This window comes from Chenopodium quinoa, unplaced genomic scaffold, assembly GCF_001683475.1.
Source record: "Chenopodium quinoa cultivar QQ74 unplaced genomic scaffold, ASM168347v1, whole genome shotgun sequence".
Classification (NCBI taxonomy): domain Eukaryota; kingdom Viridiplantae; phylum Streptophyta; class Magnoliopsida; order Caryophyllales; family Amaranthaceae; genus Chenopodium; species Chenopodium quinoa.
Window position 1 is genome coordinate 2,669,552 of NW_018744239.1, and position 14,068 is coordinate 2,683,619.

At 37.6% G+C, this 14,068-nt stretch overlaps 1 protein-coding gene across 1 annotated transcript; it reads left to right on the forward strand.

Moving 5' to 3' along the window:
- Positions 1-1,908: 1,908 nt before the first annotated feature.
- LOC110694603 lies at positions 1,909-3,152 on the forward strand. Its single transcript, XM_021871769.1, has 2 exons — positions 1,909-2,356; positions 2,614-3,152. The coding sequence occupies exons 1-2, from the start codon at positions 1,909-1,911 to the stop codon at positions 3,150-3,152; spliced, it is 987 nt and encodes a 328-aa protein (XP_021727461.1).
- Positions 3,153-14,068: the final 10,916 nt, after the last annotated feature.

The following is a 14,068-nucleotide window of genomic DNA, read 5'->3' on the forward strand; positions in this document are numbered from 1 at the left end:
ATCAGTATATTTAATGAATGATCTTCATAAATATACAAAATTTTAAATTAATAAAATAATTTATTAGAATCGTGCATTGCACGGGCTTACATCTAGTTATGATGTAAAGTAAGAGTTTAGATTTTAAAAAAAATAGATTTAAATGGGGAAAAACAAAAGGCAAAAAAATGTTTATCGGATCGGATCGGGTAACCGTTAATTTTAAAATGACACCCAATAATCATACTCGATAACAAATTATCGAAACGGGTACCCAAACCATTTTGATTCGGATCGGGTGCCCTAATTTTCAGAACGGTTACGATTTGATTTTTCGGGTTTTTCGTTTTTCCGATAGTTTTGCTCAGTCCTACATTTAATAATATCAGTCATTCGGCATTTACAATCATTTTTTAAAAGATCTAAATTCTCAATACAAGTATTAATAAACTCCCAGAAACTAATGATATTGTTGTAGGCACAGAAATTTTATCAGTTGTCGTTACATATTGTTTGGGTCAAAGTCAAACGGTTGACTCGTATATATTGACTATATAATTAATATGGGTTACTTTACCCCGTATTATTTATTTTAGTTAAACTCATGCAATTAATAATAAAGTCCAACAAAATGGATTTGATTTAATTTAAATGGGTCATTTATGAAAGGAGGTGGAAATGGATATGAGGCCCATTTAGTGGTCATCTTGAAACCCTAGCTTAGGAGAACTCTATAAATAGAACTCTTCTCCCTCATTTCACACACATGAAAAATCCAGAGAAAAACCTCTCTACAAAAAAACCTCTCTACTAAAAAATCCTCTCTAAACTTGTCTAAAACCCAATCTCAAGAACTAGAAGAAGAACAACAAGCACCGAACGTGTCGTTCTATTCTAGAAGACCAACCTTGATCGAGATCAAGCCTTTTCGGCCCTCTATCAAGGAATTCCAGTTTCGACTACAACAAATCGAGTCATCGAACGGCGTATCGTGGAAATCGAATAAGTGGATTACATTAGATATTGTACTCAAATTTGTTATATTAATAAAAAATTATATTTGTTGCATTTATTTTGATTATTTTGCACACTCAAAATTTGTGTTTACAAATTTTTGGCACGCTCGGTGGGACCATCTCTACCACTCATCTCTTTTTCCACGTCAAGTCTTCAACAATGGCTTCAAACAACAACACCTCTCAATCCGCCGCCAAGGATCTCACCTTCGCCCAGCAAAGGGCTGCGGAGTTGGGTGCACTGTTCAAGGACGACGGCTTGCGCACTAGAGGAATGAAGAGGAGGGCCGAATTTCAGGAAGCTGTCGCGAGACTTCGAACTGCTATCATCCCTACTAAGCCAAGCACAAGATCTCGTGGACGTTCCTCCTCAAATCTGTCACTTCCACCAAGCCTTATCTGCACTTCTCATGAGATTCCGGTGTTTGATTCATTCCCTCCTCTTGAAGGTGAACCTTCCGCCTCTACACATGACTCAGAGAGGACTCCACCTGCCAGATCTGAGAAGTTGGTTATCCATACCAGCCCGCTTTTCGATGCCTTCGACGAAGGAGATCAAGGAAGCATTTGTGCCTCATCTCCTTCAACTCCACAACGAACTTCTGATATGATTGAGTTTTCTCAATCATCACAAACAACTGTTGCTGCAGTTATAGTGATTGAATCCAAGACCGTTAAGGAACAACTTGTCGAATTGAAGGGCCTCCTTCAAAAGTTAATGAAGGATGGAGAAGAAAAAGACGAGCAAATCAAGTAACAAAATGAGAAGATCTCTGCTTTAAACAAAAAACTTGAAAAACGTCCAAAGGAAGCAAGTGATTCGTCGAAAGAGGAAGAAGTAGATTCCCAGGGAGAGAGTTCCGAATAAAGTGCTAAAAGCGAGTCCCCATTCACCATCCACAAGATCCAGGATATGATAGTAAACGCTATCAAGAACCAACTAGGAGAAGGTTCTCGCGAGAAGAAGCTGTATGAGAAGCCATATAGTAAAAGGATCAGCAAATTGAAGATACCTAAAGGCTATCAACCCCCAAAATTCCAGCAATTCGATGGGAAAGGCAACCCCAAGCAGCACATCGCTCATTTTATTGAGACATGCAACAACGCTGGAACGGCAGGAGACTTGCTTGTCAAACAATTCGTTCGTTCCCTTAAGGGAATTGCGTTCGATTGGTACACTGATCTCCCTCGAGAGTCCATCGATAGTTGGGATGATATGGAGGAGGAGTTTAAGAAGAGATTCTACTGTACACGACGCATAGTCAGCATGACCCAATTAACCAAGACTGAACAATGGGAAGATGGGCCAGTTCTGGACTACATCAGTCGATGGAGAGCTTTAAGTCTAGAATGCAAAGATCGTCTATCATAAACCTCTGCTGTCGAAATGTGTATCCAAGGGATGAAGTGGGATCTGCTGTACATCATATAGGGGATAAAACCAAGGTCCTTTCAAGAACTAGCAACTCGAGCCCACGACATGGAGATAAGCATCTCAAGCTGTGGTACAAGCTCTTTAGATCTCGTCAGGAAAGAGAAAAATAATTTCAAGAAGACGGAAAAGACCGGCAAGAAATCTACTAAGAGTCTTTGGCAGTCTCCACCACATCTTCTCTAGTAAAAATTTCTGGTAAGCCAAAGAGTGAACAAAAGAGAGAGTCATCTTTGAAGGATGCAAATACAAAGAGAGAAGAGCCCACCTTAAAGGAATTGCAGGAAAAAAAGTATCCATTTCCAGATTCAGACTCGTCAGGAATGCTAGACGACTTGCTCGAGAAAAAGATCATCGAGCTACCTGAGTCTAAACGTCCCAAGAAAATGGGTAGATCATCTGATCCAAACTATTGTCGATACCATAGATTGGTGAGTCATCCCCTCGAAAAATGCATCACTCTCAAGGAGAAAATAATGAGGCTCGCAAAAGAAGGAAGGGTTGTGCTAGATTTAGATGAAAAAGAAGGATCCAATCATACCACAGTCGCCGTGGATGCTTCACCATGTGAACGACATGCACAAATTATCCAGTTTGGGAGTTTGGAGCCTGTTGTCATACAAGTAATGAAGTCTAGCCCAACATTGCATTCAGATCCTACTCCATTGCCGTATGAAGAGGAAGAGGAAGGGTGGACGTTGGTAACCAGGAGGAAGGCAAGGTAGCCAACTTCATCCATTTCACAACCTTCTAAAAAGCACCAGCAAACAAGGAGAGGTCTCAGAAAGGCAGAGGAAATGAAAAGAACAAGGAAGCGGCGTGCTCTACTTGTCCCTCATGAAGAAGTAAAGCCCTGGATGCCAATCACTTTAGACGAATTCTTCCCTCGAAATTATTTCAGTGAATCTTCTGTTGATGTAGTGTCTTGTTACACGGCGGAAGTAAAACATGGATCTGAGAAAAGTCAACCATCTATAAGTCTCAATCATTCAGGAGATCCCGAAAAAGACTCAAAGATTCTTGCGTTGTTAAACACAGTCCCATCTCGTATGGGATGGCGCCAAGCTTTGTCTCTGCCAAAATAAATGCAATTCTCTATGGCACGAGCTATAGAAAATCCCACTCATTATACATCAAAGGAAAATATCGAACAAGGCATCTATGAGAACCATCCTAACCGATGTGCAGCATGCAGTGCATCTTTGGCATTCACTGATGAAGATCTTATGCTTGGTTCGAAACATCACAATAGACCTCTTTTTGTTTGTGGATACATCCGCAAACAAAAGGTTAATCGCATACTCATAGATGGAGGCTCTACAGTGAATATCATGCCAAAGTCTACTTTGAGGAAGTTAGGAATCACCGACGATGATTGTCTCAAAGCTGCCTCATTATTCAAGGTTTCAACCTCGGGGGGCAACGAGCCATCGACATGATAAGAGTCAATTTAATCGTTGGAGAGATGACTGCAACAACAATATTTCATGTCAATGATTCAAAAACTTCATACAATTTGTTGTTAGGGCGACCATGGATGCACGAAAACGGAGTAGTAGCATCAACCTTGCATCAATGCTTCAAGTATTACAATAATGGTGAAAGAAGGGTGAGCGCAGAGGTGAAACCTTTCTTAGAGGCCGAATCTCATTTCGCTGATGCAAAGTTCTACATCGATTAAGAAGAGCCAGTTGAAGTGATGCCATTGGAGATAGCCTCCACAGGAAAACAAGCTCCGAAGAAGCAACAAACGAAAGAAGACCCTCCTTCAAAGGAGGTTTTGAGTGAGAAGGTTGAGGAAATCAATGAGAAAAAAAGCATAAAAGTGAAGTCTAACTCACATGTTCAAGTTCTACGTTACATTCCTATGTCACGTCGCAAGGAGGGACAAACTCCATTCGAAAAATGTGAAGTATATGTCGCACCTAAGAAAGTTGAAAGTAAGCTATCTTCATTAGATGAAAGCACGACTTTTCCAGCTCAACGAGTAAGCAACCAAAAGATATCTAATCCACCATCTGCAAGCCTTGAAAATATATCGGAGATGCCTAGCGCTAGGAAAGAAGGATTTGACCCAGTTGCTTACAAATTGATGAAAAGCTCAGGGTACGATTTTTCTAACCCAGAGCCCATGGGAAAGGTCATCGATGCTGCCTCCTACGGCCTCAACAAATCTCAACAGCAGCTGCAACAATAAGGTGAGCGTGTTTGGGTGAAAAAAGTTGGATTGGGTTTCACAAAACCTCAACCAGTGAAGATCTCAGCTCGAAGACAGTCGGTACAAGCATCCCAATATATTGCGGTGGAAGAAGTTGAGGAAAGTGTAGGTGAAAAAACTACACCAATCAAAACAAAGGGGTTATGTCTTCGATAGGATTCAACCATCATCATCTAGACCATATCATTCAGTTTTTGATAGGTTGGAGGGTCCAAGTCTTGACTCATCAGAGTCCATATTTAGTAGATTGGGTGGTCAATCAAGAGGCATGAAGAAGTCTAAGGGCATATTCAAAAGATTAAGAGTGGCAAACAAACCCATCAACCATCGCCCACAAAACATGCAAGTCAAGAAGCATAGGATAAACGTCTTCAACCGGCTAGAGAACACTGGAGCCATCTCTAAATCACGATGTCAGCAGAAAAGGAACATGAAGAAATTTGAGTTAGAGAATGATGTCAAGAGAATTATCCCATCTCGCATGAAGCGCCTCGATCTATTGGAAGTAAAGACAGTCGAAACCCTTAGTGTGAAAGGACGTACATTGATTCTCATCGGCCAAAAAGTTCTGACTGATTGTGAAGCTGATGACCGTGAGAATATCCTTGCTACTTCCAACCACGTTACTGTCTCGGAAGAAAATATCTTGGATGGAGAGGTGGATCCAACAGAAGCCCCTAAGACCCTCGAGGACGGGGGGCAATCCACTGTTGATGATCTAAAGGAATTGAATCTTGGTAACACGGATGAGCCACGCCCTATCTATGTAAGTGCTCAACTCTCTCCTGATGAGGAAAAATCTTACTTCGACCTGCTCATGGAGTACAAAGATGTGTTCGCATGGAGCTATAAAGAGATGATGGGGCTTGATCCTAAAATTGCAGTTCATCGTCTGGCGATCAAAAAGGGAATTTAATCAAAGAAACAACCTCAACGACGCTTTCGGCCTGAATTGATCCCTGAAATTGAAGCTGAAGTCAATAAACTCATCGATGCAGGCATCGTTCGTGAGGTCAAATATCCAACTTGGATTGCAAATATCGTCCCTATAAGGAAAAAGAACAAACATTTACGTGTTTGTGTAGACTTCAGAGATCTTAACAATGCGTGTCCAAAGGATGATTTCCCTTTCCCTGTCACTGAGATAATGATCGACGCCACAACAGGACACGAGGCTTTATCCTTCATGGATTGCACTACGGGTTACAATAAAATTCTCTTGGCGCCTGAAGACGAAGAAGCAACTGCTTTTCGTACACCAAAGGGAATATTTTTCTATAAGGTGATGCCTTTTGGCCTGAAAAATGCAAGGGCTACCTATCAAAGGGCGATGCAGAAAATTTTTGAAGACATGATGCACAAAATAGTTGAATGTTATGTTGATGACCTCGTTGTCAAGTCAAAAAAGCAGGAGGACCATTTACTTCATTTGCGAGATGTGTTTGAGAAATTGCAAAGGTATCAACTGAAAATGAAACCTTTGAAGTGTGCATTCGATGTCAGCTCGGGCAAGTTTCTAGGATTCGTAGTGAGGCATAAAGAGATTAAAATTGATTATTCAAAGATCGCCGTGATTCAAAACATGCCTGAACCAAAGAATCTCAAAGAGTTGCGTGGTCTCCAAGGACAACTTACATACATTCGACGCTTCATTTGTAATCTGGCTGGAAGATGTCATCCATTTAGCCATCTTATGAAGAAAGGAGCTCCGTTCGAATGGGATGAATTGTGTCAGAAAGCTTTTGATAGTATAATAAAGTACTTGTCAACTCCACCAGTCTTGGGGGCACCAATTTAAGGGAAGCCACTCATCTTGTATATTTCGGCTGAAGAAAGATCGCTGGGAGCATTACTCGCCCAGGAAAATGAAGAAGGAAAGGAGAGAGCACTTAACTATCTTAGTCGTACCTTAGTTGGTGCTGAACTAAATTACACTCCAATAGAAAAAGTGTGCTTAGCTATGATTTTTTCCATTCAAAAGCTAAGACATTACATGCAAGCATATACAGTACGAGTCATTTCTAGAGCAGATCAAATCAAATACATCTTGTAAAGACCGGTGCTATATGGATGACTCGCCAAGTGGGCTATGCTCATAACTCAACACGACATTACGTATGTGCCCTAAAAGGCAGTTAAAGGTCAAGCTCTAGCCGATTTCTTAGCCGATCACCCAATTCCATCACATTGGGAGCTTTCGGACGATCTTCCTAGCGAAGAGGTGTTTAACATTGACATCCTTCCACCATGGGAGCTATACTTTGACGGAGCTTCACGACAAGATGGTGTCGGAGCTTGTGTTGTCCTTGTGTCACCGGAGAAACATGTCCTCACTTATTCATTCTCCCTAGAAAACTTGTGCTCGAACAACGTTGCTGAATATCAAGCACTTATTCTGGGATTGCAAATGGCAAAGGGGATGAACATCCAGGATCTCGATGTATATGGAGATTCCATGTTGATAATCCATCAACTTCTTGATGAATATGAGGTTAAGAAAGAAGATTTGAAGCCTTACCACAAGTACGCTTCACAATTGTTGGAATCATTTGAAAGCGTCAAACTCTAGCACGTTCCAAGAAGTGCCAATAAGATAGCTGACTCTCTTGCAAATCTTGCAGCTACTTTGGCACTAGGGGCAGATGAGAGCATGAAAGTTTCCGCCTGCAACAGGTGGGTAGTGACTTCTCTAGAAGATGAAGAGACAGAAGATGCGTGCATTGTTTCGGTCTATGAAATAAACGCAGTGGATTGGCGTCAACCACTCATTGACTACCTAGAGAATGGAAGACTGCCAAGAGATTTATAGCACAAAACAGAGATTCGACGGCGAGCTCCACGCTTCATATATTATAAGGGGACACTCTACAGGCGCTCTTTCCTTGGAACTTGGTCAAGATGTCTTGGAGATGAAGAAGCTGCTAAAACTATTGAGGAAGCTCATTCAGGAGTTTGTGGAGCACACCAATCTGGTCCGAAAACTACATGACCGTGTCAAAAGGATGGAATACTATTGGCCCACGATGGTACAAGATTGAATGGAATTTGCAAAGAAATGTGAAGCTTGTCAATTTCACGCAAATTTTATTCATACACCTCCAGAGCCGTTACATCCTACTGTGACGTCTTGGCCGTTTAAAGCATGGGGTCTTGTTGTTGTAGGACCAATTACACCAAAGTCGTCGGCTGGTCATGCATATATCCTTGTTGCTACAGATTACTTTTAAAAATGGGCAGAAGCCATCCCTCTACGCGAGGTCAAAAAGGAGAATGTGGTGGATCTCATTAGAAATCATATTATTCATCGATACGGCGTGCCGCGATACATCATCACAGACAATGGCACTCCATTAAATTCGTTAACAGATTGGTGAAAAGTCTGTGTGAAAAGTTTAAGTTTACACAACATAAGTCTTCGATGTATAATGCTCCTGCAAATGGAATAACTGAGTCCTTCAACAAAACTCTCTGTAATTTTCTTAGCAAGATAATAAAGAAGCAGAAACGAGATTGGCATGAGCGGCTTGGTGAAGCTCTATGGGCGTATCGAACAACCTACAAAACTCCGACCCAAGCAACTCCTTACGCACTGATGTATGGTGTCGAAGCTATCGTACCATTGGAAATACAAATCCCGTCGTTGCGTGTAGCCATACAGGAAGAGCTTACTGAAGAAGAAAATGCTAAACTCCGATTAGCTGAATTAGAAGGATTGGATGAGAAAAGGCTTGAAGCTCAACAAAGTTTGGAGTGTTATCATGCTCGACTAACACGTGCATTCAACAAGAAAGTGCGTGTATGTTCATTCCAGGTTGGAGATACTGTTCTAGCTGTTAGGAGACCCATCATCATTTCTAGTAAGAAGGGGAACATATTCAGTTCAAAATGGGATGGTCCTTATATCGTCCAAGAAGTATACATCAATGGAGCATACAAGATCGTTGATGCAGACGGGTTACGTGTAGGCCCTATCAATGGCAAGTTCTTGAAGCGCTACTACCCCTGAAGTACCAATTGATGTAATAAGCTCCTAAGCAAGAGCCTAAACTGCGTAGAAAAAAAAAGGAGTTACTCGATAATTGTTATCGGGTCAAGCAAATTTCAAGCCCGATCACGATCAAACACTCCTAAAAGTGTGTCCGTGACCGATCTCGAGGGGGCAATTCGTAGGCACGGAAATTTTATCAGGTGTCGTTACATATTGTTTGGGTCAAAGTCAAACGGTTGACTCGTATGTATTGACTATATAATTAATATGGGTTACTTTAGCCCATATTATTTATTTTAGTTAAACTCATTTAAATAATTAATAATAAAGTCCAACAAAATGGATTTGATTTAATTTAAATGGGTCATTTATGAAAGGAGGTGAAAATGGATATGAGACCCATTTAGTGGTCATCTTGAAACCCTAGCTTAGGAGAACTCTATAAATAGAACTTTCCTCCCTCATTTCACACACATGAAAAATCCAGAGAAAAAACTCTCTACAAAATGACCTCTGTACTCAAAAACCCTCTCTAAAATTGTCTAAAAAACAATCTCAAGAATTAGAAGAAGAACAACAAGCACCGGACGTGCTGTTCTATTCTAGAAGACCAACCTTGATCGAGATCAAGCCTTTTCGGCCCTCTATCAAGGAATTCCAGTTTCGATACAGCAAATCGAGTCATCTAACGACGTAGCATGGAAATCAAATCAGTGGATTACATTAGAGATTATACTCAAATTTTTTATATTAATAAAAATTATATTTGTTGCATTTATTTTGACTATTTTGCAGACTCAAAATTTGTGTTTACAATCGCTTTTGAATTGCTCGTAAATTATTTCATACTTCTTTGCATTGTTCTTGATAGAATAACGCTATATTGATAAGTCGCGAAAGTATTAAAACTTGATTGGTCATCATCAAGATTATATTGACAAATTTTCAAGACAAATCTTCTAAATCTGCACTCTTATACCAATATCACACATGAAAAACAAACAAACAATACTTATTAATATCACACCATCAGGAAACCTACTAAATACTACATGGATTGACTGACTATAATCACCATATTATTGGTACCATTATTAGCTAAAGACATTAAAAAGAAGAAGAATAGTCCCAAAGTTTTAATATAGTGGCTAGGTTTATTAGAGTAGTTTTGTCTAAATACCCTAAAATAGCTATATAAAAAAAAAACCAACCAAATTCCACGATTGCTAGGGGTTTTAATTTAGCAGTGATTTATGATTCCCAATTGAGTGATAATTCGAAGGTTTCCGGTCGGGAAGGGGTGGCACCAACAAGGGGAAGGGGCTTGCGCCGGGCCACCGCCATGCAGGAGGGGAGATGGGGTGGATTGCTGCTACGGGAGAGAGGTGTGGTGGTGGTTATTTTATAAAAAATAAAATTATTAAAATAATTTTTAAAATATAAAAAAAAACCGTTAAAGATCTTGATTAAAAAATTTATTATATTAGATAATCATGATTACCAAAGATGATAAATTTTTTTTCATTTTACCAAAGAAACAAATACTTCATCTATTCTTATTACTTGACCCCTTTGACTTTTACAATACTCATGGCCTCTTCTTTGACCGTATTTTGTGAATAATATGTAAGGAAAAACATACTCATGGGGGTTTTGTTAGAATTATATCAACAAGTAGTAGTATCATATATTACTTTTATAATTTTTACTTATGGAGAATTAAAATTATTGATTGTAAAGTTTTGCATTGGCAAGCGTGACAAATGCAACAGGTCAAGTAAAAAATAACGGAGGAAGTATAAAATAGAGGGATGCCAAAGAAAATTTTCAAAAAAACAAACTTTTTTATTAGGGAAAAAACCTACATTTTAGGAGAGTGTTATAATTTTTTTTTATTATTTTTTTTTGGCAGGAAGAAGAATATTATATATTATTAAGAAATAGTCATATGGTATCTACAACAATATTAAAGATTTGTAAACCCCATATCTAGAGAAAATAACATAACTTTTTACAATCAAAATCATAACTAATTTCCATATCTAGCATAGCTCACACTTCACCACTTCAAACTTGACTCGGGCTGTGATTTTCGATGTCTTTGCATCTTTTCAAGTAGAGACCTTCGCAATCTGCGCTGATGTTTTGATCGTAGAGTTGATGACGAACGTTAAACCCATATGAATCCAAATCACCTTCTCAATTATTATTAAAACCCTAAAAATAAAATTCTCATCCATAGATGAGAATCAAAATCCCTAAAATTGGGAAAAACCCAAAAAAAAAAAATTGGGACAGAGTCTCACAAACAGAGAGAACAAAACAAAACAAACAACAAAATAGCAAATTAAATCAAAGAAAAAGGATCGGATGGAAATAGTCTAATTAAAACCCTAAAGAGATAGGAGAGAGAAGAGAGAAAAGAGAGAAGAAGGAGGCTGCTCTATTTTTTCACAAGGGAGTGTTATAATTTTAAGAAGAAAGTGAAAGTGTTTTTTTGATCTTATGATCTCTTTTAATAGTCTACTTGATGAAAATCGTACAATGCACAGTTTTTTGTACAATTTTTCGAAGGTTTAAATTATGTTCTGAGTCCTAACCAGCTTTTTGAGAATAAAATTAAGGACATTTGTGATGAGAAACTACTTGATTAAAAAAGAAAAAGTTGTAAGAAACACTTAATAAAAGGTAAAATGTTTTAACATACTACTTTTGACCAAATTTTCACCGTTGACTTAATTTTATGACGTTAATCCACCTTAAAATACCCCCCGAAACCACCGTGAAAATCGGTTTTTTAGGTGGCAAGGTTATTTTCGGGGTGGTTCAAGGATATTTCAAGTTGGTGAGGGTAGATTATTGCTCCATGATGGTGGTTTTTGGGGTTTGAGGTGGTGGTTTTGGGGTTGAAAGGTGGTTTAAGTGTGGTGGAGGCAATTTCAAACAAGTTGCGTTAGTTTTAGGAATGAAAGTGGTGGTTTCTAGAGTGTTTGAGATTGGTCAACGGTGGAAATCCGATATAGGCACTGGAAGATCTACAGAGGCACAAGGGGTAGCATGTGCTAGTCCTGAAAAAAAAAAAAAAAAAAAAAAAGGTTTTTGTTAATATAGCTCCAGAAAAGTATGTACAGTATAAGAAATATTGTTTGGCACATAATCAAATATAGTCAGCATTGCCCTTTGCGTCTAATTTAAGGGGATAACTTATATTATTGCCCTTTGCGTCTAATTTAAGGGTGATGTAATTGAGAAAGATTTCTGTGTGTTTTCATGTGTGTAACTTATATTATTGCCTTTTGCGTCTAATTTAAGGGGAAAATTGAAGGAATTATTTTTTCGATAAGTGCAATTATTAGATATATTAAGGATCACTGTTATGGAGATAATAAGTTTGATCTTTTGGGTCGTCGTTGTCTGTTGCTAGATATGATAAATGATTTTTGCGCTAGTCAAATAATCCAAATCCCAATAAAATGGATCCTACAAAACATGGTTTATAAAACGCCTAAAATAGACAAAACAAGACGCCTTACAGGCGTACTTCAACTAGGGTGCCTTATAAGGTTTATAGGACGCTTCTTGAAGGTGTTCTTTATTCAATACGATGTAGAACGCCTAACTAAGATAACGGCTTCTAATTTAGTGTGCAAAATGATTAAAAAAACAAGGTAAAAGAAACGGTTATCTTATGATGGGTGTTCTATATCTATATGAAAAGAGGATGCATATCTTGGTTGACAGTTCTATTTTCTTTGTTTTTTTAAAAAAAAAAAAATTATTGGTCCGTATATGATTTGCATATGAAGATTTCAACTTCAAAAGAAACGAAAGGCTAAGGGTCTGTTCGGCAAAAGTAGTTGTAGTTGCTGGCTGTTAGCTTTTGAGTAACTGTTAGCTGTAGAGGTAGCTGTGAGCTGTCAATAGGTAGCTGTGAGCTGTCAATAGGTAGTTGTCAGATGTCAGCTGTCAAGATAGCTGCTCATTATATAAATGTTTGGCAAAACTAGCTGTTGAAATTATTATTATTATTATTATTATTATTATTATTATTATTATTATTATTATTATTATTATATTATTATTATTATTATTATTATTAGTGGTAGTAGTATGACATATCTTATTTTAATATTTTTAAAATATCATGGACTATAATATATAAATCTATTAAGCAATCAATTCATAAAATAAGATATGTACTAAAAATCAGATGCTTCCGATCATAATAAAAATTAACGTCAACAATCCTTTTTAAAATACTACGTACTTTTGTTTTTTTTTTAAAAAAAAAATAAGAAAGATAACCTAAAAAATAGGTTGAACGCTAGTTTTTTTTTTCAACGCTATTTTTTCTAGCTTTTATTAAAAGCTACCTCCACCTCTAACAGCTACTTAAATCCCTACTTCACCAAACAGTAGTAATTTTTATAGGTAGTGTTTGAATTAAGTCTAAAAGCTAAAAGCCACCGCCGAACAGGCCTTAAGGGCGTGTTCGGCGCTAGCTTTTGAGTAGCTTTTAGGTAGCTTTTAGTGGTTTGACCAAGTCAAACCACTACTCAACAAAAAATGTGAGTATTTGGCAAAGTAATGGTTCAAGTAGCTTTTAGTGGTGGAGGTAGCTTTTATTAAAAGCTATGATTATTAGCTTTTGAAATTAGAGGTAGCTTTTGAAAATTTAATGTATAGTTTTAAAAATAAAATATTGATTCTTAAATGTAACAGCTAGTCAACCACTACTTTACCGAACAATCATACCTAAATTATCTTTTTTCACAGCTAACAGCTTGTTGACAGCTCACAGCTATCTCCACAACTCACAGCTATCTCCACAGCTATATTTTGCCGAACATGCCCTAAATCAAACATAATGATATTATATATTCATAACTCAAATTCGGAAATTACAAATAATCAGTGGCGGAGGGAGGGGGGTACAAGGGGGACAGTTGTCCCCCCACTTGAAAAAAAAAATCATTTTTTAATTATTTTTTTTCTAACTTGTATTTATATTAAGATTTTTTTATTTTTTGCAATCATTAGTTAGTTAACTACTATATAAATTCATAGTATATTTTCTACAATAATAATATGGAGTAATTTCTAATTGTTTGAATGATAAAATTTTATATGTATAAATTGGATTATTACTTGAGGTGTATGTTGAAATTTAAATCCCACATTGCTTGAATTAGATATTACAGAGTATTAAATTATGTTATTCTATTAGAATATAAAGGTTTTTCGGTTGTTAACCTACTAGTTATTTAGTTTAAGTTGTTTGATGATTTGATTGTAAAATTATATATGGTAAATTGGTAATTGATTCATGACATGCCAAATGATTCACTCAATAGATACTAATCTAAGACAACATGAAAACAACTTGATTTTCAAAAATTCCTACTAGAAAGAATGAAATCCGAAGGAAATCATCA

What these genes read in the sequence shown, in the direction of transcription:
- LOC110694603 (XM_021871769.1), top strand. Translation starts at nt 1,909, where the DNA reads ATGATAGTAAACGCTATCAAGAACCAACTAGGAGAAGGTTCTCGCGAG. An exon ending in AAGTCTAGAATGCAAAGATC is followed by an intron (nt 2,357 to 2,613) that starts GTCTATCATAAA and finishes CATCTTCTCTAG; the next exon opens with TAAAAATTTCTGGTAAGCCA.